We start from the raw sequence: 27616 nt of genomic DNA, 5'->3' as shown, positions 1-27616 counted from the left end.
ATTCTTATGTATGGTTTAGTGACCCCTGGTTCTATTTGAGTTTGACTTCCCTGGGCTAGAATTTGAAACTGAACCTAATAAGATGAAATTTAATAGGGATGAATGTAATCCTACACTTCTGGGAGGATAAGACCTGTAATTTCATTGAGATAGGAAGTACCCAGTGAAGACACTTCCACTCCTAATCTAGATCATCCCTTACTCTACAATTTATAATTTTAGAGAATTTCCTGTGGCACTAAAGAGATTAAATGGCTTTCCTAGATTTGTGCATCCATCCATTGATTATCAGAGGTGAAAATTGAATCCATGACTTCTTGTCTCAGAGACCACTTCTTTATCCAGTATTAGCATGTTGTTTCTCAGTCTTAAACCTAGGTTTGGAAAATCAACTTCACCAGTAAAGAATGAGAGAAGTGTGGTTAGAGAATTCTGTGACATTACAATATCACTATCTTTCTCCTATTTCTCTTCTTTTTCTGACTCCCTCAATTTTTAAAAATTGGTTATGGTTAAAATGCACTATATATATTTTCATATATATATGTGTATATAAACATACACATATACTGTTATGGTCATTGAGGGAATCAATAGAAATGATATATTTGCTTGGAGGAGTAAAGCAAAAAGCCCCTGATGTTAGAGGAGTTTTAAGCCTTCTTTTGGTATCAACAGGAAGTCAGATGATATAACTAAACTTCCTTTGGAATCCCCTCAACCAATCACAGTATGGTTCCTCAGGAAGACTATCCTCCTGGTATCAATCGATGGTTAACTGATGATAACTGTATCAGCATTATTAGAGTATTAATGATGGTCAATAACACATCTGACTACTAAAATTGATGATGGTAATTAATCACAGCTTCAGACAGTAAAGCTGGACACCTCCCTGTCCCTTCAACTTCCCCTAGAACTCCTTTGAGGCTGCCTTGTTGCCAGGCCAACCAACAAAAGGTCAGTAGCTGGTTTGAGTTTTATAACTAGGATTTTACTTGATATAATCAAATAACAAGGGAAACTGAGGGAAGGGAAGAGGGTTTTAGGAATCCCTAAATGAAATCTAATCTTAGCTCAAAGTACATAATCTAACAGCTTCAGAATGTTGAAGGCTGAGCTGGGCCAGCCAGGCACACTGACCTGCTTGGCCTGCTTTGGTGGACACTGCCTGCCTATAGACCAGTATGGTTCCCAAACTTTTTTCGCCTATCGCCCCCTTTCCAGAAAAAATATTACTTAGCACCCCCTGCCACATACTATTACCACCCCCTTACAGTTATTCACTGCCCCCAAATGCACCTGTGGCCATCACTGCTCCCCTGGATTGCTGTAGCACCCACCAGGGGGCGGTGGCACCCACTTTGGGAATCACTGCTATAGACGGATTAGATGGCAGCTTGACTGAAGATAATTAGATGGATAAATCTTCTGTAGTAATTTGTTGAATGGTGTTAATTGGCCCTAAAGCTCAGTAGTAATCCTGTAACTTTCAGGTATGCTGGTTGATTCTTGGCTTGATTAACAAATCAAGGAGAGAAAGGTTTGTCCCCAGCTCCAGAATGAGTCACTGGTTCAGTCTCTCTCTCTCCCTTATATAGGGCACAGCCCAACTGATGATTGGTCTCATACCCTGGCATGGCATCAGGAATCTCCCAAGATTCCAAGTGTCCAACTGGCAGCTCTGCCCCCAGACATGGCTTCTTGCAAATCCTGCAAAACTTAACTTACAATACATGCACACACACACAATCATGGTTGCAATCATGTTGTAGTAAAACAATCAATGGAATGGTTTTGGAGTTAGCAGACTTGGATTTAGATAAAAGTTTTGACTCTAACTGCCTATAGGACTCTTGTAAAACTATTTTATTTATCCTTTGAATATGGGTATTCCATAAATATCTGTCCTTGGTGTTCTCCTTTCTATATATTCTCTTCCTCAGTCATCTCAAAACTAGGGTCAGTGGATGGCCATTACATGAAAGTAGATTTCAAATCAACATGAGGGGGAAGATAGATTCTGTTAATTAAAGCTATCCACAAATGAAATAGATTGTCAGTAGGGGCTAGTGAGCTCCCCTTGCTTAATGGGAGGTCTTCAAGGGGAGGCTGGATAATTAAATGTCAAGGATGTTGTCGATAGGATATATACTTTAAGTAAGAGTTGGACCAGTGGCCTTAAGAGTTTCCTCCCTTTTCTGCAATTCTGTGATTCTTATCCTTGTTTTCCTTGGTTCGGCCATTAAGATTTCTCAGGAAACTGGTGACAGACTATGGCAATATCTTGCTGAGAAAAAAAAAGAGTATTGAAATGCAAAAAGGAAAAGAAAACTTTCTAAACAAACTTGTTTTTCTTTCATTATTGAAAGTTGTTATTTGGGTAAACTAATATTTCATGTTGGCCAACAAAAATATGTTACAGCTAACAAAATAGCACACTTAAAAATAATTTATCTAATTATTCACTTTGGACATTTGCTCCTTGATTTTTCCAGCTTAGCAGAGAAAGCTGAAAACAACTTGTGCTTCTGTTAAGTACTCTGAACAAGTCTCCATTTGGAAAAAGTTTTAATGCTAATCATGGCCCCTTGGACTGCCCAGTCACTAAGATGTTTCAAAGTTGATCTAAGAGTTTCATAGAGGACTGGCTCATAGACTTACCTTTAGATTGCCTATTAACTAATCATCAATCTTAACCTACTTCCCTGCTTCTCACCATCTATTTAAGAAAGTGCTTTTGCCTCAATTCCAGCACTCTGTCAAGAGCTTTTTTATTTTTAAGTGAAATTGAAAGCTAACAAAAATGAGACAGAAGCCAGATTTATTTTGAAGGGGTGGGGAAGGAATGGTTTCAGACATTTCAGACATTTTGAGTCTGAAAAGAATGTACCTTTTAAAATAGTCGCATGTTCTGCTGGCTGGTAGATCAATCAATCTTCTTTGTCAAGGAATTCAACAGGGCATATTATTAACAAACTCAATGGGATGCTATCATTAATTCATAAATATCATAACAATAATTATACTCCAGTGGGTATGTGACCTCATTACTGTGTGATTCCTTCTAAGGGAATTCCCTATCATGCAGAGCACAATGCATCTGTGTCTGCCCATCTGGTGTGGCTCATGTCTCTATCCTCCTCTAAATTTGCCCTAAAGAATCACTCAGTGTGCTGGAAGCTGCCTCATCGTGGCATCGCTGAGCTCTGAAAGGCTATGCTGGCAAAACACAGGTCCTAGAAAATCCTCATATGCTGAAAGGCATTGAATATGTGGTGTCTACCTGAGATGCAACCTAAGAGCATTAGACTGGCTGAAGGTCACCTGACCATTTGATGGTCATTAAAGAATAGGAGATGTGCCACTATAAAGGAACCTTATCCTTTCTTTCTCCATTCAAGAGAAGAGAAATCAGAGTAAAGAACAATGAAAACATAATTATAGCACTCACAAATCCCAAACCCCTCTGAGAGGTTTTGGAAAGCCTTTCATTTCAAATTTAAAGTCCTCTATTTTATCAATTAAGTAGAATGACATAGATTTTCCAAGTTCTTTCTCTTGTTTCTTCATTGCCTTGAATGAATGGCAATAAAGAAATGAAGAAAGGAATCCTAGTCCCTATGCCAGGGTAGAATATAAGGCAGAATTCTAAAGCAATTGTTAATGATGGATAAATACATACTTCTGAATTGGCCTTGGGCAGGTTTACTTTCTTTGTCTTTATCAAATGCAATAAGTTGTACTGCATAATTCTGGTCTGGTATAAGACCTTGAATGATGGCTTTATTTGCAGTATTCTGAAGAGTCAGTTGGTTGGTTTTTCCACCTAGAAAGAAACAGAAAGATGTATACTATTGAAGATTAAATGTTAAAAGAATTTTGTTAGATAACATATGGACACCCAAGATTTTAAATAATAAACTTTTTAAAAAAACATTTGAATAATTAATCAAACATCACATTGAATTTGACCTATGTTTATATTAATAGCACATATTTATATTCTCCTTTATGGTTATGATGGACCTGACACAAGATCAAGTCTGAGAAACCATGTTGCAAAACAAAGCAATGAACTTAGAGTAAGGAATTCTGGGTTCAAATCCAAGCTATAATATTTATTTACTAACTATATGGCCACAGGCAAACTTTGAGGCTGTTTCCTCATATGTAAAATGGATTATCTATCTACAAAAAAGCTTATGAAGAAGGCCTTATGTTGCTGTTATGTCGGAAAACAAAATACTGTATAAGAGGGCAACTAAGTGGATTGAGAACCAAGCCTACAGAGATGGGGAATACTGGCTTCAAATTTGGGTTCAAACACTATAGAGCTGTGTGACCTTAGGCAAGTCACTCAAATCCCATTGCCTAGCCCTTACTGCTCTTCTGCCTTAGAACTAATATACACTATTGATTCTAAAACAGAATGTAGGGTGTTTTTTTATAATACTTTATAGAATTTAGGATTACTACTAAGTATAATAAAAATGAATAAATTCTCAGAGCCTATTTCCTCAGCAGTAAAATAGGCATAATGTTAAATTCAAAGGGCTCTTGTGAGGAAATCAACTAAAGAGCTCTCTAAATATCTGTTGTCACTATTTTGTTTTTTCCTCACAATACTGTGTGAGGTGGTTATTCTTCAGTCATTTCAGGCTCTTCAGGGTCCCATTTGGAGTTTTCTTGGAGAGATTTTATCATTTCCTTCTCCAGCTCATTTTACAGACAAAGCTAAGGACAAACAGGGTTAAGCAACTTGCCCAGGGTTATACAACTAGTAAGTCTGAGATCAGATTTGAGCTCAGGTCTTCCTGACTCCAGACTTGGTGCTATTCACTGTGCCACTGAGCTTCCCAGTGTAAAAGCAGGTAGTGTAAATATTATAAGGCTCATTCAACAAATAGGGTAGAAGAATAGAATTGCCCAAAACGATCTAGACAATGAGGATGAAATGAAGCCTGTTTCTATACAAAATCTTTCATCCTCAAACACCATCAGCTCAGCACACTCTAGGAAAAAAATTCCTTATAAAAAGAGAAGACAGCACTCTACCAGTAATTTAATTCTGAATGGAAAGAATTTTTTTATTATTCTTAAAACTGAAGTGGAGTCTAGACAAAAAAATGAATATTCCATGCTGTCATTCTTGTTTAGTACCTCTGAAGTAAGCCAAAACATCCTCATTCGTGGAACAATTTAAATACCTTCAATCCTCTCCCTGGCACAAGACCTTAAAAAAAACAGCAGAAGAGATGCTTTCTGTGGCCTGGCTACTTAAAAGTGAAATAGCAGCCAAACGTTGCAATTTTTGACCTGTTACAAGGCATCGAGACTGATGTATTCACTTGTACTCAATGTATTCTAAGATACGATAGGGCTAAAACAGGCTGAGTATCTGCAGGAAGTCTAGCATCAGTGAGTGAGCTAGAGACTGGATTAAACTGATGGTTTACCCATTCTGGTAGTCTTCAAAAAAACAAGCTCTTAGTTTTGTCTATAATTATATAGTCTTTTAAGTTTATCTAGTTCTCTTCTAGTTTTCTAGATTTCTTCCTTCATATTTGTTTTGGGAGTAAATACTTTCTACCATGGAAAGATAGCAGTAGAACAGAAAACAGGAAATTGTCAGTTATAGGGTCAGAACTTGATATTGCCTTACATTGAAGATATTCTGACATAGCCATAGAGATATTTTATCATGCCTCATTAATACAACAAGAAGGGTCTGTAATTTCATAGGAAGCATAATCTGCACTGGTGCTTATGATAATCTATCTATAATTTAGAGTCTTATAGAGTTGCCTGAGGCTAAAAGAGAATGTATTCACACGTGTCAGAGATTTTCCTGACTCCAAGACCAGCACATTATCTACTATGACTTTACTGCATTTTAAATTTTTTTTGTCATCTTAACTTCTAAATATATCCCTCCCCTCTTCCTTACCCAACAAGCTATCCTTTGTTTTAAAAAATAATAAAATTACAATAATAACCACTTAAAAGCATTTCAGCAAAACTAAGCAACACTTCAGTTCAATCTGATAGTAAATACAATATTCCCTATCAAGTCCTCCAACTCCAAAAAGAAAGAAAGAAAATATACTCTACTGACTATTCTTCAAATTTAAACTTAATCATTATAATTTCATGGTGTTTTGATTTTCGTAATTATTGTCATCATGTTTATTATTTTCCCAGTTGTATTTATTTCATTTTTCATCAGTTCTAAAAACTTCTGAAATCTAAATTTTTTAAATGCACAGTAATATTCTAGTATATTCATCTTTAATAATACTTTTTATCTATATGGCATCAGGAGATTATCTAAGAATAGAATCTTATTCTAGTTATTTTCCTCAAATGTATATCTCTACTTTGGTTTTCCCCCCTCATGATCCTACTTTTCAAGAGGTGGTAGGAAAAGCATGATGTGGCTTGGTTTTTCCCTTCAGCTATTAGTCCCTAATTCTGAGATACTGCCAACTTTATCACTTGTATATTATATATTACATATACAACATAATAATATTATTTAACTATATGATCATGAACAAGTGCCATAACTTATCAGTGCTTAAGTCAATTCTCCAAAACTCTGTTATTGGTGAGTTGTTGATCTGCATCTCATGAGGGAGTTTCTTCACTAAAAATTCCTTTTTTGATCTTAATAATTTAATTTTCCTATTTTCGATTAGATTAATTGATGATTTATCCATTCTGATAGTTTAAAAACTAAAAATTATGTTATTATAATTACATAATCCCCAATTGGTAGGCTTCTTTCTACTTTAAGTTCTTCTCTACGATAACAAATACTGCTATCAATATTTTGGTGTATGTGGGGCCTTTATACTTTTGACCTCTTTGGCACTAGCAGTAGCATTTCTAGATTGAATGGAATTGATATTTTAGTAACTTTCTTAGTGTGGAATATTATTTTTTTGTCTATACTCCACTTTGGTTTTGAGACTAATAAAAAAAATTCTTTCCATTCAGCATTAAATTGCTGGCAGAGCGTTTGTCATCTCCTTTTCTTATAAGGAAATGTATTTCTATGTTGTACTGAGCTGATGGTGTTTAGGGATGAAGATTTTGTTTAAAAACAATTTAGTAATTCCAAACTGCTTTCTAGAATGGTTGGAACAATTCATAGGTCATATATTTACCCATCTGACAGAATCTCCAATATTGATTACATCCATTTTTCTTTTGTCATCTTTGCTAATTTACAGGATCTAGATTGAAATCTCAGAGTTACTTTGACTAGAAATTGGTAGTTGTGCTTCATAAGGTTGTTAATAGTTTGCAATTCTTTTGAAAACTGTTTGTATGAATCTATCAGACATTGAATCTAGATCTTATGTATTTATATTTGTTCCCTAGATATCTTGAATATGAGACCTTTATCTGAGATATCTCATAAAATGATCCCCATCAATAGCTTCCTTTCTTATCATAGTCACATTTATTTTTTCAAATAAAAGCTTTTAAATTTTCACATAATCATGAAAAATAAAAATCATGAAAGATAAAAATTTATCTTTTATTGAAAAATAACAATTACCATGAAGAATTAACAATTTTATCCTTTGTGATCAGCTCTATTCCTTGTTTGCTTAAGAACTCTCCCCAAGAAATATCTGTGAAAGGTACTTGATCTGATTCTCTTCTTTTGTTTTTAAAGGAATGCCCTTATTATTCAGACTGCATATACACTTGGAATTTATTGTGATACATGGTATAAGGTACTGATCTAAGCCTAATTTCTGCAAACTACTGTTGCTCTTTTAAGTTACTAAATTGGAAGGAAAAGACAGATAAGGGCAATTAACTACATGCCCTTTATGATTGTTCTGTCACAATCTAAATCCATTGAGTGAGAAAAGTATGTCTCTCTATGTCCAACCAAGCATGTGATGCCCTGACATCATTCAGTAAGTGGCAGAGTTGTGTGATAATTAGATTATTATTCGATAAACAACCCCCTTGCAGTTGGGAATATTTCAGTTTTATGGATTAATAGTTGGAGGGAAAAGCCTAGTCACATCAGGCTCTTCCTACCACCTCTTGTCAAAACAGGATCATATGAAGAAAACACAAAGCAAAGAGATACACATTTGAGGAAAATACTTCCTTAGAGTGAGACTCCATTCTTAGATAATCTACTGATGTCATATAGATATCACTTTGCTTCTTTTTATTATGTTACTCTCTCTTCTTTATCCCTACTAAGGAAATATGGGTATGTGCCTATACATACACAAATATACATATACACACATCCCTCCCTACCCACATGCATATATAATGCATAACGTACATATAATATCCACATATATAAAAAACACAAACATAAACATATACATCTTTTACCCAATATATAGTTCATCATTTTTACATGTCACTGCTTGTATCAGAGTTCTTTATAAGGTGTTCTCTCACTAAATCTCAAAAAAAAAAAACCCAAAACAACTACATTAATTCACTATGTAAATAACTACTACTATTACCAAAATTTCATTTGGACACAGTGATAGAAATGTAACATTTGAGCTCTTAACAAACCTTAGTTTTGTCAGAAAAAATTATTTGGTAACAGGAATTTCAACTTGAAATGAAATCTATATATGACACTTAATACTAAGAACAAAGAAAGTCCTTCCCTCTCACCTCCCACCTTGATACCACCCAGCCCACACCAGCCTTGGGTTGGCAACCAGTCTCCCAGAGAGTTCAGGTGGCCCACTGCTTTCTATCCGGCCAGCTATGCAGGTGGTCTATGAATGTAGTAACTGAACTGTGTGTTTCCCATTTCAGTTGGCCAAAAATTCTTCCTGTCACACACTCTGTAGGCCAAGAGAATTCTAACTAGATTGGAAATCTGGCGCAAAGAGAATTATCAAAACATTATCAATCGTAATGGGCCATAAAAGACTCTCTTAACTCTAGGAGAAATTATTATCCTCACTGGAGAAAAAGATTTTCAAGCTTGGAGGATAAAAACACTTGAGCTCATTTTAAAGTAATATTTTCAATTCCTTACATGAAAAAATTTTCTTATTCACTATTTGAGGGTTTGTTTGTTTGTTTGTTTTTTACCTGAAGTTGGAGTTACAAGAAGTTTGTATCCACTAAATTTCCCTTTGGGAGCTTTCCATTGGATCTGAATACTGTCATGAGATAATATGTTATATCTTAATCTTGTTGGTGGAGCCACTGTAAAAAAACAATAACAAAATCTTTTAGAGAACACATTGAGATATATAATTTTTCTTTTTATTGAAAAGGTAGAGCAAAGCTGACACTTTTACACACAGAGCATATGACAGCACACCCAAAAATGTGAGTTAAAGTATTAACTTTATCAACTTGTTAATTTGCCAAAGTAACATTAAACCTAGAGCTACATGATTTTCCCTGAAGACATACAACAAAAAGCAAACAGACAAATGAGTTGGAGGGCAGTGTCTAGATTAATAAGCAAAGGGGATCAAGCCAAATCTTCTTTTGTTGACTTATGGGGATAGATTTCTCTTGCTGAATTGAGTCAAAGATTTTATCACATGTTACATTAAAACCAAGACCATCTGCAGAAATTTTGCAATAATGAAACTGTAGAAACCATTTTTAGGTACATAAAAATGTAAAGGCTAGGTAAGGGGTGGGTAACTTGCAGTTAAGACCTGAGTATCCATAAATGGGACTATGTGATTATAGTCTTGCTGTGAGTTACTCTGTAAAGTTTCCATTTTACCCTAAATCTTATATTGAGAATATAAGTTTAATGCAATCAGTATAGATAGGTGATGTGAGGTAGCCACCCACCCTGAGTAGGAGCTTCAACACTTCTCACCTAGGGGTGTCAACACCTACTCACTCTTTAGATTGGCTCACTTATTCCAACCTGCCCTTGCCCTGGCAGGTCTAGGTTCACAGATAGACCACCTATACAGTTACACTTCTACTCTCTCTATGTCCTAGAGGTAAACCCTGTTGATACAAAATAGATATCCCTTATTCCACACTCTAGTTCTTAGGCTCCCACAAATGCATTTTTGTTTTTACAAATGCTATTCATAATATAAGGTATTTGCAAAATGTGTGATATTTATACAAGTAGCTATCACATCATGACACATCTTAAACATTATTATTGTAATGCAGGATTGATGCAAGATCTCTTGCATTTGCAAAATCACCCGAGGCAATCCTGGCAGTTAGGGGAATGGAACTTTGGCCTAGCAAGTGCCAGTCTCAAGACCTGACTGTTGGAGCTGGGACTATAAATACCCCTGGAGAACCAACCTGGGGGTTCTGATTTCCTTGACCTCACCCAGACATCCAGCTACTCCCTGGACTTCCCCTTGGGACTCCAGGAGGTGTGGTTGGTGGGTTGTGGAACATGGGAAGGAATTTGTTAGGTTAGCCTAGCCAAGGACACCCCTAAACCAAATCATCAACCTCATCTGTCTAGCTAGTGGACCACTTAACATCAGGGCAGTGGAAATTATCCTTGGCTGAGGGGCTGGTTCCCTCAGCCTGATCTTACCTTCTGAGGCCCTCTGCCATTACTGGCCAGTTACCCTTAGCAACAGCTTCTCCAGACCCTAGCCCTCTTCCCTCAGTTTCCCCTCATATTAAATAAACCCTTAGCCTGGTACTGAGAGCTTCTATAGTCATTTATAACATCTTTCAGGGCTAAGGGGCTGTGGAAAGGGGAGATAGCAGCCACCTGACTTCAGAGAGAGCATTGGACAGGCATCCATTTTATTCAGGAAGTGAGACAACTTCACTTCCTGTTGGTCACCGCATTCACTTCAGCAGGGAGGGGGCTCCACACTCCTCACCTTAAAGGAGCCTATAGATAGCAGGGAGACTGCCTGGACATCTCAGCTCAGGCCCACACATCCCTGGCTGTCTCAAATCAACAAATACTATAGTTGTAGGTTCCCTGGCCCAGGAGACTCACTGGGACCATCAGTTCCCCTAATTATCACCCTGTGTTACCCCCTTATTATACTATTTACTTAGCAGTGGGACAAAATGAATAATGATAATATTATGGATCATCATATTAAAATAAATATATAAATAATAAAATATATCATAATCTAACTATAAACTAGGACTATAATCTTCCTAGATGATAATACTCAGAAAACTGCAAAAGCTCATCAGAATGGCTATTTCTGATCTTTCCAAACCTATCTACTTGTTCACTTAACTCAGGACTTCTTTTAGCTCACTGCTTCTAACTGCTAACTCCAGCTAAACAGCTTTTCTGCAGCTTCCCTCTCCTTTCAATTCTTCTCATAAGGTTTGTCTTTCAGGGTTACCTCCTGTCAATGGATAAAATAAAAACCTTCTGACTCTTAGTGACTTTTAACATTAAAGGTTAACAACCATCCAAACTTCTCCAATGAAACTGATGATCCTTTTACAATCATACTTCAATCTCCAAATGTTTATGAATTTTACACATCTTAGACATAAATATATAATGATATATATGACATAGTACTGAGTAATGTACACATGAGTACCATAATCCCTTGAAGCTCTAAGTCCTCACATGATTTAACATCTTGTTTTGTGTTCTTAAATTAGTTTCTCCTTACTCATGTGAAGTGTGAATCAGACTTTCTTTGTCTATCATCAGCAACTTTTAAATTGATCAACCAAAACTGAGAACACCCCTACTTAACACTTTGTAAGTTATCAAATAAGAGAATTCACAAGTCACTTACTTAAAGAAGAGAATTCACAAGTCACTTGCTAAAATGAGTGATAACTCCAGAACTCAAAGCACCCCCACTTAACACTAAGTAATCATTATCAAAGCAAGTAATTTGCTAAAGTGGGTGATAACTCAATCAGAAACTTGTAAATCCTAAGATAAAAGTTGACACCTTCAGAGGTCTATGATAAGAGTTAACAAGTTCAGAGGTGAGAAGTGGATCCCACAGACACTGTCCCCCTAGGCAGTGCTATGCAATTTGGAAGCTGTGATTGGCCCCTGTGAAGAGGGGAAGGAACAAAAAGGACTAAAAGTCCTGATCTTCTTCAGTTGTCTTCGACTGGTGACCTGCGACTGGTGACCTGCCTCCTGGCGGTAACTTGGGACTTGGACTGCCTCTTGGGTGAGTGAGTAGCTGGCCTTCCTTTCCTGGTATCTGGAGAGAGATTAGTTTCAGAAAGGTTTTCCCTTCTTGGAGGAGGCCACGAGGGTCCTCTGGTCAAGGGTTAACAAACCTTGCTAGGCTGAGCCGAGCACCAGAGCAATATTTAGTGTGATAGGTGTTATAAGGAAATAAGGAAAGAGCAGGAACAAAAGCTGCTGAAAAGGCAGAAATAGAAACATACCAGAATTCTAGGGAAGTGACAGGGCTTCTTCTAAGAGACAGGTGAAGCAGTAGGTTGAGTGTGTCTTATCTCCTTGGGTGGACCTTGTGAGATAGGCTATTCTCCCTCTCCTGTGGCTATTCTTCTGATCCATCTTACCAACTACTTGTTCCTGTATATCCTGCTGCTGCTGACTAAGAGATATTCCAACAGAGCTGCTTGAGACACTAAAGCTATCTGTCAGTGAGAACCTTTCCCTGAGTCCTGTTCCTGCTTAACTTCCAACCTTACCACTTCTATCACCATCTAAAGGGGGGATTTGAGTTTGTTTTTATAGAAATATAAAATAATGTATACAATATATAATATATAAAATAAATATAAAAGCTAGCTTTTATATTTGCTCCACAATTTGCTTTCTTTCTAAAACTGCTCAAATCTCATTTGAAATTTGTTTTTACTTATTTCCTATATATTTATATATTAATTATATATTATGTATCTATACAATGTTTATAGTTTTTATTAAAACACTGTTGATCTTTTCTAACTCATTTTGGGTATCAAAAAGTTGTTTTAACAGCAAATATATCTTACATCCTTACAGTCACTAGAACTCTTTTCTCACATTAAAAAAAATAAAGACTTTTTCTATCTTTTCCAAACTACTACATGTGGACAGAGCAGTAGCTTAAAGGGACAGTACATGACATCCCATATGCTATATGTAGGCCATCAGAAGCAGGTGACATAGTGGACAATGGATTGATTCAGGAAGATCCTTTGACCCTCTTCCTGATCAAGAAGATGCTTTCTCTGACAGTTAACAGGATGTATAAATTAAGGTGTGTCACATATTTTAGAATCCCCAGGTAATGCTCTAAGCCAGTTTGGATCAGTACTGGTAAAGGAAGCACCTCACTGGATACTCCCTACACTGATGAAATCACAAGTCCAGTCCAAAAAAAGGGCACAATATGATGAACATGCTATACTATGATCTATACTTTAAAAAAATCACAATGGCTTTCAAATCCATATAAAAGTAGTTATACTCTATAGTCTTTAATCTAGAATGATTTATATACTGTAGAAAGATAATAACTCAGTGATGAATAAGCTTGAAAATTTAATACCCTCTGACAGCTCATGAAAAAAGGATAATTCCATATTACCTTTTCTAAGCCACTAAAATTTAACACACCCATATGCATGCTTTGGAATATTTATTGGCACAAAAGTTCTAGGACTTGCAGAGAAATTGAGCTAGGAAAACTAACTCAATTCATCTAAATATTGGGGGAATGTTTTATGGAAATGCACAAAGAAAGATGAATGTTTATTCTCAATTGTATTGACTATTCAAGGTTCCTTTCTCAGATGAATAAAAAAGTAAGGATAACATTCTCTCCAAATAAACCAACAGAAAACCATCAGTAGTGTGAGAAAGAACCCAGCATGCAGTCAGATGAATCCTTTCCTCTTACAATGAGCAGTTACCTATCTAAAATGACCAAGCATTGAATAAAATGGCATCCAACATACCAGTGTTTGGTACATATCAGCTTATAATAGAGTGCAATAGTTATGCCAATAGCCACACAAGAACTTTTGCTTATACCAAACTAGGGCTGAAAGAACTTTTGCTCTTATTTTGACTTGCTTTCTCACAATGACAATAAAAAATACTAATCATCTAAAAGGGAAAAACTTTGGCCTCTTTTAGTCAATTGGACACGGAAATAAAGTAATAGCTGTATAGTTCATCAGATCTGGTATTTTGGACACACACCAAACTACTGATGTAAACTGCTAATGGAGCTTTGTTGTTTTATCAATCTGCTAGATTACTAATGTTGTTTCATTATGTCCAATTCTTTGTGGCTCCATTTGGGACTTTCTTGGAGTGGTTTACCATTTCCTTTTTCAGCTCATTTTACAGATGAGGAAACTGAGACAAACAGGGTCAAGTGACTTGCTCAGGGTTGCATGGCTAGTAAGTATCTGAGGCCAGGCTCTTTGTGACCCTATTTGGGATTTTCTTGGCAGATAGTAGAATGGATTGTTATTTGCTTCTCAAGCTCATCTTACAGAAGTGGAACCTGAAGCAAACAAAACTAAGTGGTTTGCTAGTAAGTGTCTGAGGCTGGATTTGAACTCAAGATGAGTCTTCCTTACTCTAGGACCAGTACTCCATCCAGTGTGCCATCTTGCTGCCCCTACTCGATTGTAATCTATTGTAGCACTGTATTCCACTTCTCACATAAACTATGCTTCCTCCCTAGTATGTGTTCTATGCATAGTAGTTACTTAGCAAATTTTTGTTGTATCTATAAAGTGTATTTAACAACATAATGGGTAGAAGATGAACCTATCTTGTTTCAAGACCTGCATCTGACAAATATTTGTTGTGTTAGTAGTTGTTTTTGTTCTCTTCAGCTCTGTCTGATTCTCCAAGACCCCATTTGGGGTTTTGGTGGTAAAGATACTAGAGTGGTTTTCCAGTTCATTCTCCGGCTCATTTTGCAGAAGAGGAAACTGAGGTAAATAGGGTTAAGTGACTTTCCCAGTGTCACATAGCTAGTAAATATCTGAGGCTGGATTTGAATTCAGAAAGATGAGTCTTCCTGACTCCAGGCTCCCTGCCAATGAGCTACCCCAAGTAAATATAGGCAAGTCTCTTAACTTGTCCCAGGAAACAATCTTATGAGTTCCCATCTACATCAATAGTTTCCCCACCGACAGTTCTCAACATTGATGAAATCACATCTAGACCAAAACCTAAGAATTACAAATATGTGTTCAAGAACCTGAAGAGGGAATTCATTTTACAATGTATTTTATTATTGGTTGAAGAAAAGTTCCCTTCCTGCAAACACAAACTTACACACACACACACTCACATACACACACACACACACACACATTCTTGAAAACAAATTGAGTCAGTGAGCTGATTGCAATCAGTGTTTAGAGCTCATTGAATGGTTTTTCAGAAATGTAAAAATGAATGGCCCACAGCAACATAGAGTCAGCCAACCTGAAGGGCCCTTGAGATGTGCTATGTTCTGGTGACTTCATTAATGTTAAAAATGCCTTGGAATTTTCAAAGACACTCTTTGTCTCCTTGTGGATGAAAGCAGTCAAGGTTATCAGTTTAAAGATTAGAATTCTGCATAGCATTTTTGCACAAGTGAATGTACTTTTGTACTTATTTTCTATCTTTTTCCTTTTTTGCATTAGATCTTTGATTTAATAATTTAGGGAACTAACTACTAATGAGGAAACTCCTTATTTCAATGCAGATTAGCAACTCCTCTGTAATTCATAGAGAGAGTTGCATGGGCCACTGAGAGGTAAAGTGATTCACCCAGGATCAACAAGTCTATACATGTGACATGTTAGACTTGAACCAAGGTCATATTAACTCTAAAATCAGCTAGCAAAATCAGCTAGCTCTCTAGAAACTTTGATTTTCAAATTGTTAATTTTTTTTTTAATTCTTGCCTTCTGTTCTAGTAACAACTCTAAGACAGAAGGGCAAGGACTAGGAAAGGGAGCTAAGTGGCCTGTGAAGAAATCACTTAAAGAGCTCTATAAATGTGACTATTTCATTTGAGCTTTCCTGTAGGGTGAAGTTGTTGTTGTTTAGTCATTTCAGACTCTTCATGACCCCATTCAGGGATTTCTTGGCAAAGATACTGGAGTGGTTTGCCATTTCCCTCTCCAGTTCATTTTATTGATGAGAAAAGTGAGGCAAACTGGTTTAAATGACTTGTCTAGGGTCACACAATTAGTACGTGTTGGAGGCCAGATTTAACATAGATCCTCCTAATCCCAGGCCTGAGGCTCTATCCATTGTGCTACACAGCTGCCCCCCAAATCGTCAATACTAAATGACCTATTAATCCATCAACAATGAAAACTTTGTAGAAAATATACTAAAAAGACAAAACCAAAACAGAATGATAATATATACTCAGGTTACATAGCATGACCAGAAGTTATTTGTATAGAAAATACAGTGACCAAATACGTTTGAATTCCAGTCATGAAAAAGTATATATATGAAGAATAACTTTGAATGTCCACCTCCAGAGAAAGAAACGATAAATAGAAATATGCATGACATATTTTATATGTGCATAATATACATATACATAACAGGTTTTATACATATTTACATAAATTTTGTCAAATAATGTCTTCTCTAGTGCAGGCTGGGGAGGGAAGGAGAGAGATATCTGGAAACTTTAATATAACAAACAAAGATATAAATAAATTAAATTTAATAAGCATACACACAGATTGTTATATGTATTGTGGGGATTTTTAGTTAGCAGAGAGCAAGATTGATTGGCAGGGAGGCAAGTTCCAGAACTCTGGGATACTGGCAAAGTGTCAGTTAAGACTCACTTTTTTCCCTGGTTGAAGAGAGTTGGACTCTCACTAACTCCCTGAATTAAGAGAACTGTTTTCCATTTGGTGTGGATCCTGATTGAACCAGAGATCATCTACAATCAAGAGACTTGGTGAAGGGGGAAAATTGATGGAGATTTAGGCCCAGTGATGGACATTGGGATCAAATCCTCACTCCCTCTCCTTAATCAGATTTAATAGCAGACCATCAAAACTCCAGTGAAAGTGGAGGGCAGACTTGAACCAAGGTCATATTAACTCTAAAATCAGCTAGCTCTCTAGAAACTTACAGGAGAGTTTATATTTTAAAGATCATCTAGATTGGACTGACTCATATGTAAGAACCCCTATCCTACACAACTGGACTTGCCAACCAGTCCAGTCCCTGGATTTGGTTAGAGTTAAGGCAATTGGTAGTTTGTAGCTGATTAGAGTAGATTTCTCCCTCTTGGACTTTTGGGTGGAGATCCTGAGTAACTTAAGTTAGTTGACCCATTCTCTTCACTCCCTATCCCAGTGTTTTATTAAACCTTTAAAATATAAATTCTCCTGTAGGTTCCTTTCCCAAATACCCTGACTGACATCTAAAGGACGTATAGTGAAACCCCCAGCAGATTCCCTGGTGTCATCTAATTAACCCACTGTTATTTATTCTCCCAGTTATCATTTATTCAGTCTAGGTGTGTTCATTTCATTCTTTGTGTTACTTTTCATTCTTTCAAGACATATTGTGTACATTTATAACATTATAGCAATGTTAATACAGCATTGTGAGCTACTCATTTTTCATTTGGACCTAAAGATTTCATTGTTGTAGAGAATTTCCAGTGTGGAATACCTTCCACTGATAAAGATAGACCACTCACCTACAAGTTATAGTCTTAAAAAGTTGCCTAGGATACTGAGAGGACAAAATATTTACCCATTGTCATAAAGCTAATATATTTCAGAGTCAGAACTTGAACCCATTTTCTTCTGACTAAGGTTCATACTCATTTTTATTCAATTCTCATTAGGGTTACTAACATAAACCAATTCTATTCCATTAGAATGTAAACTTCTTGAAGGCAGGGGCTCTTTTTGCTTTTTCTTTATATTCCTATCATAGCACAGTGCTTGGCACATAGTAAGGGCTTAATTTGAATGCCAACAATCTCTTAGATGAACACAATTTCCTCTGAATGGCAATTCCATCTACCTACACATGAATGAAGATCAAAGTTGCTAAATGAGCTGATACATTTGTTCTTCATCACCCTACAGATAGTTCTCTAGTGCTGCTTCCCCGTATTTAGCTGAGCCCTTGTTGATAGACACTTATTCCATCACCAGGCCAAATCTCAAAGGATTTGTATTTCATTTATCCCTATCAATATTTGTAGTCTGAGAGCATATTCTCTGAGAACTCTGGTCTCCTCCATATTGTGATAAGGCATCAGAATGGGGCTTTAGGAGAAGAATAAAATAGTCTGTTGAATATGATAGCATTTGTGTAAAGTTCTATGCAAACCTTAAAGAATGATATAAAGTCTATTGTTATTATTATTATTGAATATAGAAATTTAAATGTGAAGCAGTTCAATTTAGTGGATGGTGTCAGAAAGTCCTAGGCTCAAATCTCCCCTCTGACAGATACTGGCTGAGTAGCTCCAAACAAATCAGAACTTCTCACTACTAGTTAGAGTTTCCCTTTGTATTTTGTCTCAAGGATAGAGGAAAAGAAGAAAAAATGGAAAGACATAGATGGTCATACAGACAGGTTTTTTCCGTGTAATGTCTTGAAAAATCAGACTCTCCTATAGATGCTAATGGGACCTGTGCCAGGAAAGGGGCCACAATACTGACAAATGCTTTGTAAATGCCAGTGAAAAAATAATTACTCTTATTTCATGGAACAAAAATTCATTTAATACCAGGCACGTGATGGTGTCTCTTGTGAGCACAAAGAAACTGCTTTAAATACCTGTATTTGGCTTCCTAGGGGAGTCACAAATGCTTACATGGACTCGACTCAAATGCTAAGCAGTGTCTGTGCAAATCCTAATTTCCCCTTTTCAAGAAAAAAAAAGTGTAAAATGTGCCTTTTGACACGTCCAAGAAAAAGAACAAGAAAATACCTTCATCCCTAGCATGGTAGAGTCAGGATCCCACCTCTGGATTTGGGCCAAATCACACTTCAGAATATATTAACTTCATTCCTGAGGGAAATTTGGGAGGAAGGCCAAGGAGGACCCTTTCATTAACCTCTTCATAGTGGCAGGGCTGGGCTTGATGCTCACAGAGATTAACATTTATTTAGAAAATAATTTCTCTATCCCAAAAACCTTTAATGAGAAAATGCTTAAGAGAAGCACAATTAAGTAGGAGAGAAAATTTCTAAAAGTCAATCTGCTGAAATGCCATCCTATACAACAATAGGAAAGTTCTTCTTCATTGTCTACTTTTCCATCAGAAATAGATTCTGAAGGGCTCAGCCATTTTAAAGTTGAAAGAACTGCTATCACCTTTAGCTGTAGGTCTGCTTGGAAAATAAATGATAAGCCACATCTGGAAATCTAGATCAGATTCTCATGAATTTGCCAAAATCACTTACGTTACTCTATTACGATAACATTCAATTAGTGCCACATTCAGAGACCTGATAAGAATGAGTTTATTATTTTAAGTGTATTATACTGGTGATGGTTATGGATATTTGAATCACAATAATTAACAGACACATCTACAGGAGCTCAAGGAGTTGTCTTCTTCCCTCAGGAGGGAAAATATAAATATATAATTATACATATTTTTACAGAACTTTATTTCTTTGAAATGTTATAAAGGGTCAAATTTCTTTCTTCTACCTTTAAGAGGTAGAGCTAAGTTAACCCCCCATCTGGAAGAGAATGGGGAACCTTCTTCTAGAAAGGTATAATAATATACAATAGAATTCCTCTGTTTCCCTATTTGGAGAATTTGCAGATATTCTATAGTTGGTTCCAATCTGCCAACAATAAGACATTGAATCAGATATTGACTGGCTGTATAGAACCAATGGATGTACATCCCAAAGTCCCTAGTCAACCAGGACCTTGCTTTTGGTCTGATTCTCTTCTGCTTGGCTGTATTCTGGTAAGAGGTACAATGTTTTTAGAGGAAAGGCCATCCACATATAAAGCTGAACAGTGACCTATAAATAGGGGCTTCTATCTTTTACTTTTTTGTATTTGTTCTTTCTTGTTTCCGAATTTTCTCTAACCATAACTGACATATGGTGACCCAGCTTCTCTTCTTGAGTACTGCTAAGACAAGAAACTCACTATGCCACAAGAGAGGATATGTCATTTTTGGATCTCTAATTGTTAGAAAATTGTTCCTTCAATTGAACCAAAATTGAACTCACTATTACTTCCACAAATTCATCTTATTTGTTCCCTAAAATGCTTAAATAAGTTTAATAGAGGCAGCTAAGTGGTTCAACTGATAGAGGGCTAATTCTGAAGATGGGATGTCCTGGGTTCAAATGTGGACTCAGACACTTTGTAGCTGTGTAACTCTGGGCAAGTCACTCAGTCCCAATTGCCTAGCCCTTACAGGGACTTGGAACTGATTCTCAATATCAATTCTAAGAAAGAAGTTAAGAGTTTGGGTTTTTATTTTAAGTCTAATAACTCTCCAAAGTGAGAGCCCTTCAAATAATTGAACAAAGCTGTCATGTCCTTTATTTTATTTTCAGAATAAGAATTTGTGTCTTTTGAATCCTTTACAGTTTACAAAGTGCTTTAAGTTGTATACAAATTCATCTCTAAGGCAAGATTTCCCAAATCCTTATAAAACATGGTTTTAAGTTTCCACATTTCTTCTCTGGGCATGCCCATGTTTGTCAATACCCCCTTAAATCTGATTGGCACGATCAGTGCTGGGATGGGTGTAAAGATAGAAAGTGAGGTATTTGTGGTACTAAACCTGGCTTTAGTTTTAAGTAGGAGCTAACTAGAATTCAAAGGATGAGTTTTATTTGACAGTTCTTTTACCTCCAGGAATTCCTTCTTGTAACTGTCCAAACTAAACAAGGCATGAACCATAAACAGATTGATGGAAAAGAGCTTTGCCATCTTTCTGTCATTACTCAGTACACAATCACATTATCATATATCTAACATGGTTTTAGAGCTCTCAGTATCAGCACATTGAGTGACTTTTCTTGAAAGAAAGATGTTAAAAAAATAGAGGAATAATTGAAGAGCTTAGACCACTGAAGTATGCCTCCCTCTAAACAGAAAAATTATCTTATGGGGATTATGGTAACAAATACATATTAGGTTTAAAAAATAGAAAATTATTAAGTTCTTTTAAAAAGAAATATTATTGACTCATTTTTGCAACCCAGTTTTTTCCAGATATTATAAAAAATTCCTAACCCAAAGAAACCATCATCATAACAAAGAAAGAGAGTTAAAAGCAAAATCTACCAATATAGTGACCTAGTGTACTGATGTCTACAACAGCCTATCCTTGTAGCTCCCTCCACCCTGCTAAAAGAAGATAAGAAACTGATTCCTAATCTCTTCTCCAAGGTCAATTGACTGTTATGGAAATTAGTAATTTTTCAAAAATGAATATTATAAGTATAAATGAAAATTGGCATTAATCCTTTTGACCTTGATGAGGTCATTTAATATTTTGTACAAAAAAATATCAAAGTCAGAAGACTAGCATTCGAAACCCATCTTGGATCATTCCTAGGTATCTGACCAAACACAAATCATTTCCTCACAATCTATTTTCTCATTTGTAAAATGGGCTAGTACTTCAACTAACTACCTTACAAGGTCATTGGCAAGAAAGCACTTTGCCAATCACAAATCACTATAAAAATATGGTGACACATGTAAAACAGAGTGGAATTGCTCTTTGGCTATGGGAGTGAGGAGGAAGGAGGAGAAGGAAAGAACATGAATCATGTAACCATGGAAAAATATTCTAAATCAATTAATTAAATGAACTTAATTAAAAATATGGGCTATTTATACAACCATCCAATAAAATATTAGCTTCAGTTTGAAAAAAATTAGTCATAGTCAAAAGGGTTTGATTATAATAGATGACATTTATATAGTGTTTTAATCATACTTACCTCACTTTATCCTCACAACAATGTCAGGAGACAAGTACTATTACAAACTCCATTTTAGAGATGAGGAAATTGAGGCAGACAGAGAGGTTAAGTAATTTGACTGAAGTCACATAGCTAGTGTCTGAGACTAGACTTAATGACTCTATGCCTGATGCTCTCAGTCACTGTCCTATCTGCTTTAGTCTTGTTCTGTTACTTATTAGTTGTGTGATCATATGAAAAATGCTCTACTTCTCTGGACCTCAATTCCCTCACCTGTCAAGTGAGGAGGTTAAATTAGATAATACAAAAGGTACTTTCAAGCTCTGACTTTCTGCAATACTACAATTCAATGAACATTTCTTAAGTGTCTAGGATAGGAGTGATATATTATTTTTGTGGGCTAGACTGGTCCTTTGAGAAAGTAAGGAGACCATTTGTTCCCTGAAATATAAAAGGCCTAGTCTAAGGGGAGTCTAGTATGTAGACGACCCTTGTAAGTGGCTAGTTAGCCCATGTTGCTGTTGCATCATTTCAGTCATGTCCAACTCTTCATTACCCCATTTAAGATTTTGTTCACAAAGATACTGGGGTGGTTTGCCATTTCCTTCTCCAGCTCATTTTATAAATGAGGAAACTGAGGTAAACAAGGTGACATGACTTATCCAGGGTCACATAACTAGTAAGTGTCTGAGGGATCAGATTTGAACTCAGGAAGAAGAGTTTTCTTGTCTTGAAGCCAGACACTCTACCCTCAAGAACTTCCTAATAAGCTTGCTATTCACAGACCACCAGTTTAAAGCAAAAAAGATGGAAGAAATTGAGGCCAACAGATGGAAAATAATTTGGCCAAGGCCACACAAAGAAGAAACAGACTGGAGTCCATGTTGGCCATCTTAGTCTAGGTCCACTGTTCCTTCTACTAACACCAAACTGCCCCCATTCTCTTAAAGAGCTATGCATGTAGAAAAATGGCATGTATCCCTTCTCCAAGATCACCATTACATATACTATATGATTTCTTTTTTAAAAAAGAAAACTAATATAAATCAGGTCTTAGTTTGGCCAAAACTTTCATGTAATATCTTGCATGTGCGTGGTTGTTGGCATATTATTTCCTCCATTAGAATGTGAGCTCCTTAAGGGTAAGGACTATGTTTTTGCCTTTCTTTCTGATGTCCCCCTACCAACTCCCCAGAACTGACTGTTCTAATTCTGATGATTTGTGGCATATGCACAGTCAGTCCACCAATCACAAGCATTTAAGTGCTTACTGTGTACCTGACTAGGGATTCAGAGAAAGGCAAAAATAGTCTCTGCCCTCAGGAGCTGACTTTCTAATTGGAGAGACAATATATAATGAGGTACCTACAAGACAGATGAGGGGTAGATGAAAGGTACCAGTAGTACCTGGAAATATCACAGAGGAAGTTTGTTCTCTTCTGGAATCTTCTAGTCCTGAAGGCAAACTGTGAAATGCCTTCAATAGTCCTGTGAATCACCATAACTAACACACAAAGGAACTTCAGGTGCTTAGCACTGGGTCTAATAATAACTACTCTTACATAGTGTTTCAAGGTTTCCATAACACTTTTACAAATATTATCTCATCTTATTTCGGTAGAGTTGCTGCTAAGGTATCATCATTCCAATTTTTCAGATGAAGAAAATGAGGCTCAGAGAGACTGACTCATGGTCACAAAACTGGAGGCAAGGTTTGTCACTGGGTCTCCAGACTTGAAATTCAACATTCTATCCACTGTACCTACTAATTCTAAGGGGGAAAGGGAAGGGAATGGTTAGGATCTAAGGTTCTTACTGCAGAGCTTAGATATAGCTTAAGGAGCCATCAGACCAAAAGCTATCAAGGTGCTTTCCCTTCTGCCACAGCGAGAGCTCAGTCTGATGACTTTGGAGGAACTCCTGAGTCTACTGGGGTTTGGTTTAATTTGGTTTGGTTTTTCCAGACTACATGATAATGCAATTTTAAAATAAATTTTTAAAAATTTGAAAATAAATTCTGACATTCTGTCTTCGAAGCAATACTAAGTATTTTCATTCCAAGGCAAAAGAGTGATAAGGACTAGGCAATGGGGGTTAAGTGACTTACTCGGGGTTATACAACTAGGGAGTGTCTGAGGCCAGATTTGAACCCAGGACCTCCCTTTTCTAACCTGGCTCTCAATCCACTAAGCCACCAGCCATTAATAATATATATCATACATTTAATATAATTTTTTAAACCTTTACCTTCTGTCTTAGAATCAATACTGTGTTTTGGTTCTAAGACAGAAAAATGGAAAGGGCTAGGCAATTGGGGTTAAGTGATCTGCCCAGGGTCACACAGGCTAGAAAGTATCCGAGGCCAGATTTGAACCCAGGACCTCCCGTCTCTGGACTTGACTATCAAGCCACAGAGCCACCTACCTGCACCCCACTCCTAAAATACAATTTTTAATAATTATTTTCTGATATTTTCTGATTCATGTTCTCCCCCCCAAATCCAGCCCCCTCTCTAAGATGTGTGTTAGCATACAATACATATTTCTATGTTCATCATGTTATAAAAGAAGAAACATATCACTTATACCAGAGAAAAATGGATGGAAGAAACAAAATTTTAAATGGGGTGCCACAATTTGTATTCAGACTCCAGTCAGTTCCTTCCATGGCATTGCTTGAACTTATTGTTCAAGCCCCTCAGAAATTTATCTTCAACCTGTTTTCTTCACTTCATTCTACATTAGTCTTTCTCACATTCCATATCCTTGCCAGATCATATTCCAGACTACTGGTGATCCCCTAATCTTCTCAGCCTTCTCCCACCTCCATGTATTCAAGCAGGACATCCTTCCTGCCAGAAACACTCTCCAGGTTTCAGTTGCAATGTCAAGTTGGAAATATCCCTAACTCTGAGCTGCTCAGCAAATTGTAACTAATATTATTTATAATTTTTTGTACAAATTTACAAATTACAAATAACTTACAAATTAACTACTACTATGTAACTAGTGACACATTATATTACTAAATCATTATATAACATAGTTACATATTAGTTAATCACTGGTAACATTACTTTTATTAGTAGTTAAGAAGCTGGATCATTCCTTTTTGGCTTTGGTTAGTATCCACCCCAAAAGCCGCTAACCTGTAAAAATCTGTTTTATTCAGTCCCTACCACTGTGGAGAGGGGGTGGCATTGGGGAGGTGGGGGTAGGCAGGGAATACATTTCAATAGTGTAAATGACATCCAAGAATACAGAAGATGCTTAATAAAAACAGTTGGGCAAACAAAACAGACAAACATGGAAAGAGGAGTGTGTGTGTGTGTGTGTGTGTGTGTGTGCTAAGATTTAGCTGACAATAAAGAATTTCATAAAGTTTTTGATTACCTTGACCCTTGACAGAACTGGAGAAATGAACGATTGCCCCCAAAACTGGAAGCAGCCACAACCAGGTCTTGCCTTGAAAACTCTTCATCTTATCTCCAACTTTTTTTACATGAGTTGTCTCAGCAAATCTAGAAACAAAGAGCACAAAATAATTTCATTATATATGTATATAAATGACTAATGTATATTAATATAATATATAATTATATATAAATGTAAAATATAAATTTATAATTATATATAAATATATGTAAACATAATGTATAATTATATGGTATACATATATATATATATAAAGTATATTACATATGCTTTACTGATTTAAGCCACGCTGATCGAAGAAGTCAAATAATCCAGTTATACCCCTAAAAGAAACAAATGATCACTGGCATTTATTCAGTGCCTTGCAATGGACAAATGCTTCAAAAGCATTATCTCATTGGAACTCTCATCAAGGCTTATCTCAAGTGCCACCACCCAGATGCCCTTCCTGATTTGTACTGTGGTTATAATCTGCCACTGGAATCGCTCTGGATTTAATTTATGCAGATTCTGCATTTATTTATGCTGTATATCCCTAATGGAGCATAAGCTTCTTGGGGGCAGAGATAAATTTGCTTTTGACTTTGTGGCCACCATATCTGATATGTAGTAGATGCTTGTTCAATTGAATCAGGCCTCAAAACAATCCCATGAGAGAAATGTTGCAGGGATTATTATCACCATTTTAGAGGCTCAGAGACAGAAATCATAATGGCTCATAATCACATACCTTTTAAGTATTAGAAATAAGAGTCAAATTTGGATCTTTTTGATTCAGATTCCATTCATTACTCTATTTGATATCACTTCACCCATCAAGCCACCAAGCCCAAAGCTCTCACTTAGGGCCCTTTCCCTTGGATTAATGCCTTGACTGTTTTTACACATTAAATCACTCTCAGTCATCTTTTGGCATACCTTAGTTTATCAGAGATTAGTAAACTTGAAGGGTGATGTAATGGAAACCAAACTAGCTTGGGAGTCATAAAATCTTGTATTTAGAGCTTGGAGAGACTTTAGAGATCATCTAATCTAGTCTTTCTTAATCTGGGGTCTAAAAATTTATTGCTGTTATTGTCATTTTCACTTGTAAATATAAAACTTGATCAAAGGGAGACCATGCAAAAATATTGTGTAGCCTGAGAGATTTCAGGTAAGTGGGAAGAGAGAAATATTAATCATTTGTTTTATGTAGACATTAAAGATAGAAACATAAAATCTAGGGACTAGAAGAAATCTGATAGATAACTAGTCTAACCCTTATACCCAAAATAGATATTCTTTCCACACACACCCATGTAGGTGGGCATTGTACTTCCGTAGGCCTCTACTAAGTTTCTCCCCTCTAGTTTCTTGAACTGGTCTTCATTTATGGTTTTAAATTCCTTCACCATCTTGATAATCCCACCCTAAGCACTCTCTAACTATGTAAATTCTGCCTCTATTTCTACCAGAAAATACATGCAATATTGTTTCAAGTGGGACCATTTAACATCTTTTCAAATCAGTACAAAGCGGATTTCAAAGTCCACTTGTATACCTGAAAGCTATTATTAAATCAAGCCTCTGACTTCTCTTCTCCAGACTGAATACTTCTCAAAGACCTTGTTGTCTAACCATTTGTAGCTTTCTTCGCAGCTTCTCCAGTTTTTGCCTTTTTTTTATTTATAGGGATCAGTCAAGGAGTAGCTAATTTTTAAAACAAACAAACATGTATGCTTAATATTTACTTAAAAGACATGTCTAAAACTTTGTTAGAGTTTATTTTGGAACAGCACTTCAGAGCCAATCCCCAAAAGCTCAGCAAAAAAATCTGTAATGTCTCCTCTGGTTTAGGGAATAAATGATGTAACAAGCAATACATAGCCATAATGGGACATACATAGCTAAGACTACAGCAACCTTAGCTGTAATAAGTAGTAACCTTAGTAAGAGATCCAGGAAAGAAATTGGTGCTACAAGATACGTGACCAGGATACTTATAGACCTCATGGGTTAGAGAGGGGTCTCTTTAAAAATAAATAAGTAAATTATTTGGACGTCAAAAAATTAATTATACCACTGCCTGGTAGTAAAGAGAAAGAAAGGGACTCAAAACAAAAGAGCAAGAAAACCCCTTCTGAAATTCTTGTGTTTATTTTCTTACCCGCAAATTTCTTCTAGACTCAGGCATGGAAATAACATGATTTCTAGTTTGGCCAAGGTCAACTTTCTCAGCCTGCTGAGTTGACTATCTACATGCCATCTGAAAAGTGCAAGTGCAATACCTCCCCACTATCCACCATGCTAAGCCACCAAGCCTAAAGTTCTCACT

At 36.4% G+C, this 27616-nt stretch overlaps 1 protein-coding gene across 1 annotated transcript in view; it reads right to left on the bottom strand.

The window, feature by feature from the left end:
• The window catches only part of COL14A1 (collagen type XIV alpha 1 chain), a 274304-nt gene that overhangs the window by 239528 nt on the left and 7160 nt on the right, over nt 1-27616 (bottom strand). Inside the window, exons 3-5 of the mRNA XM_044684203.1 lie at nt 13426-13536; nt 9106-9224; nt 3686-3829 (exon numbers count right to left, since the gene is read on the bottom strand). Coding sequence (XP_044540138.1) covers nt 3686-3829; nt 9106-9224; nt 13426-13536 — 374 coding nt within the window. The remainder of the gene's footprint in view (nt 1-3685; nt 3830-9105; nt 9225-13425; nt 13537-27616) is intronic.

Source organism: Gracilinanus agilis, chromosome 1 (assembly GCF_016433145.1).
Source record: "Gracilinanus agilis isolate LMUSP501 chromosome 1, AgileGrace, whole genome shotgun sequence".
NCBI lineage: Eukaryota > Metazoa > Chordata > Mammalia > Didelphimorphia > Didelphidae > Gracilinanus > Gracilinanus agilis.
Note: the sequence above shows the minus strand (reverse complement) of the source record. Positions and strands in the feature narration are given on the sequence as shown.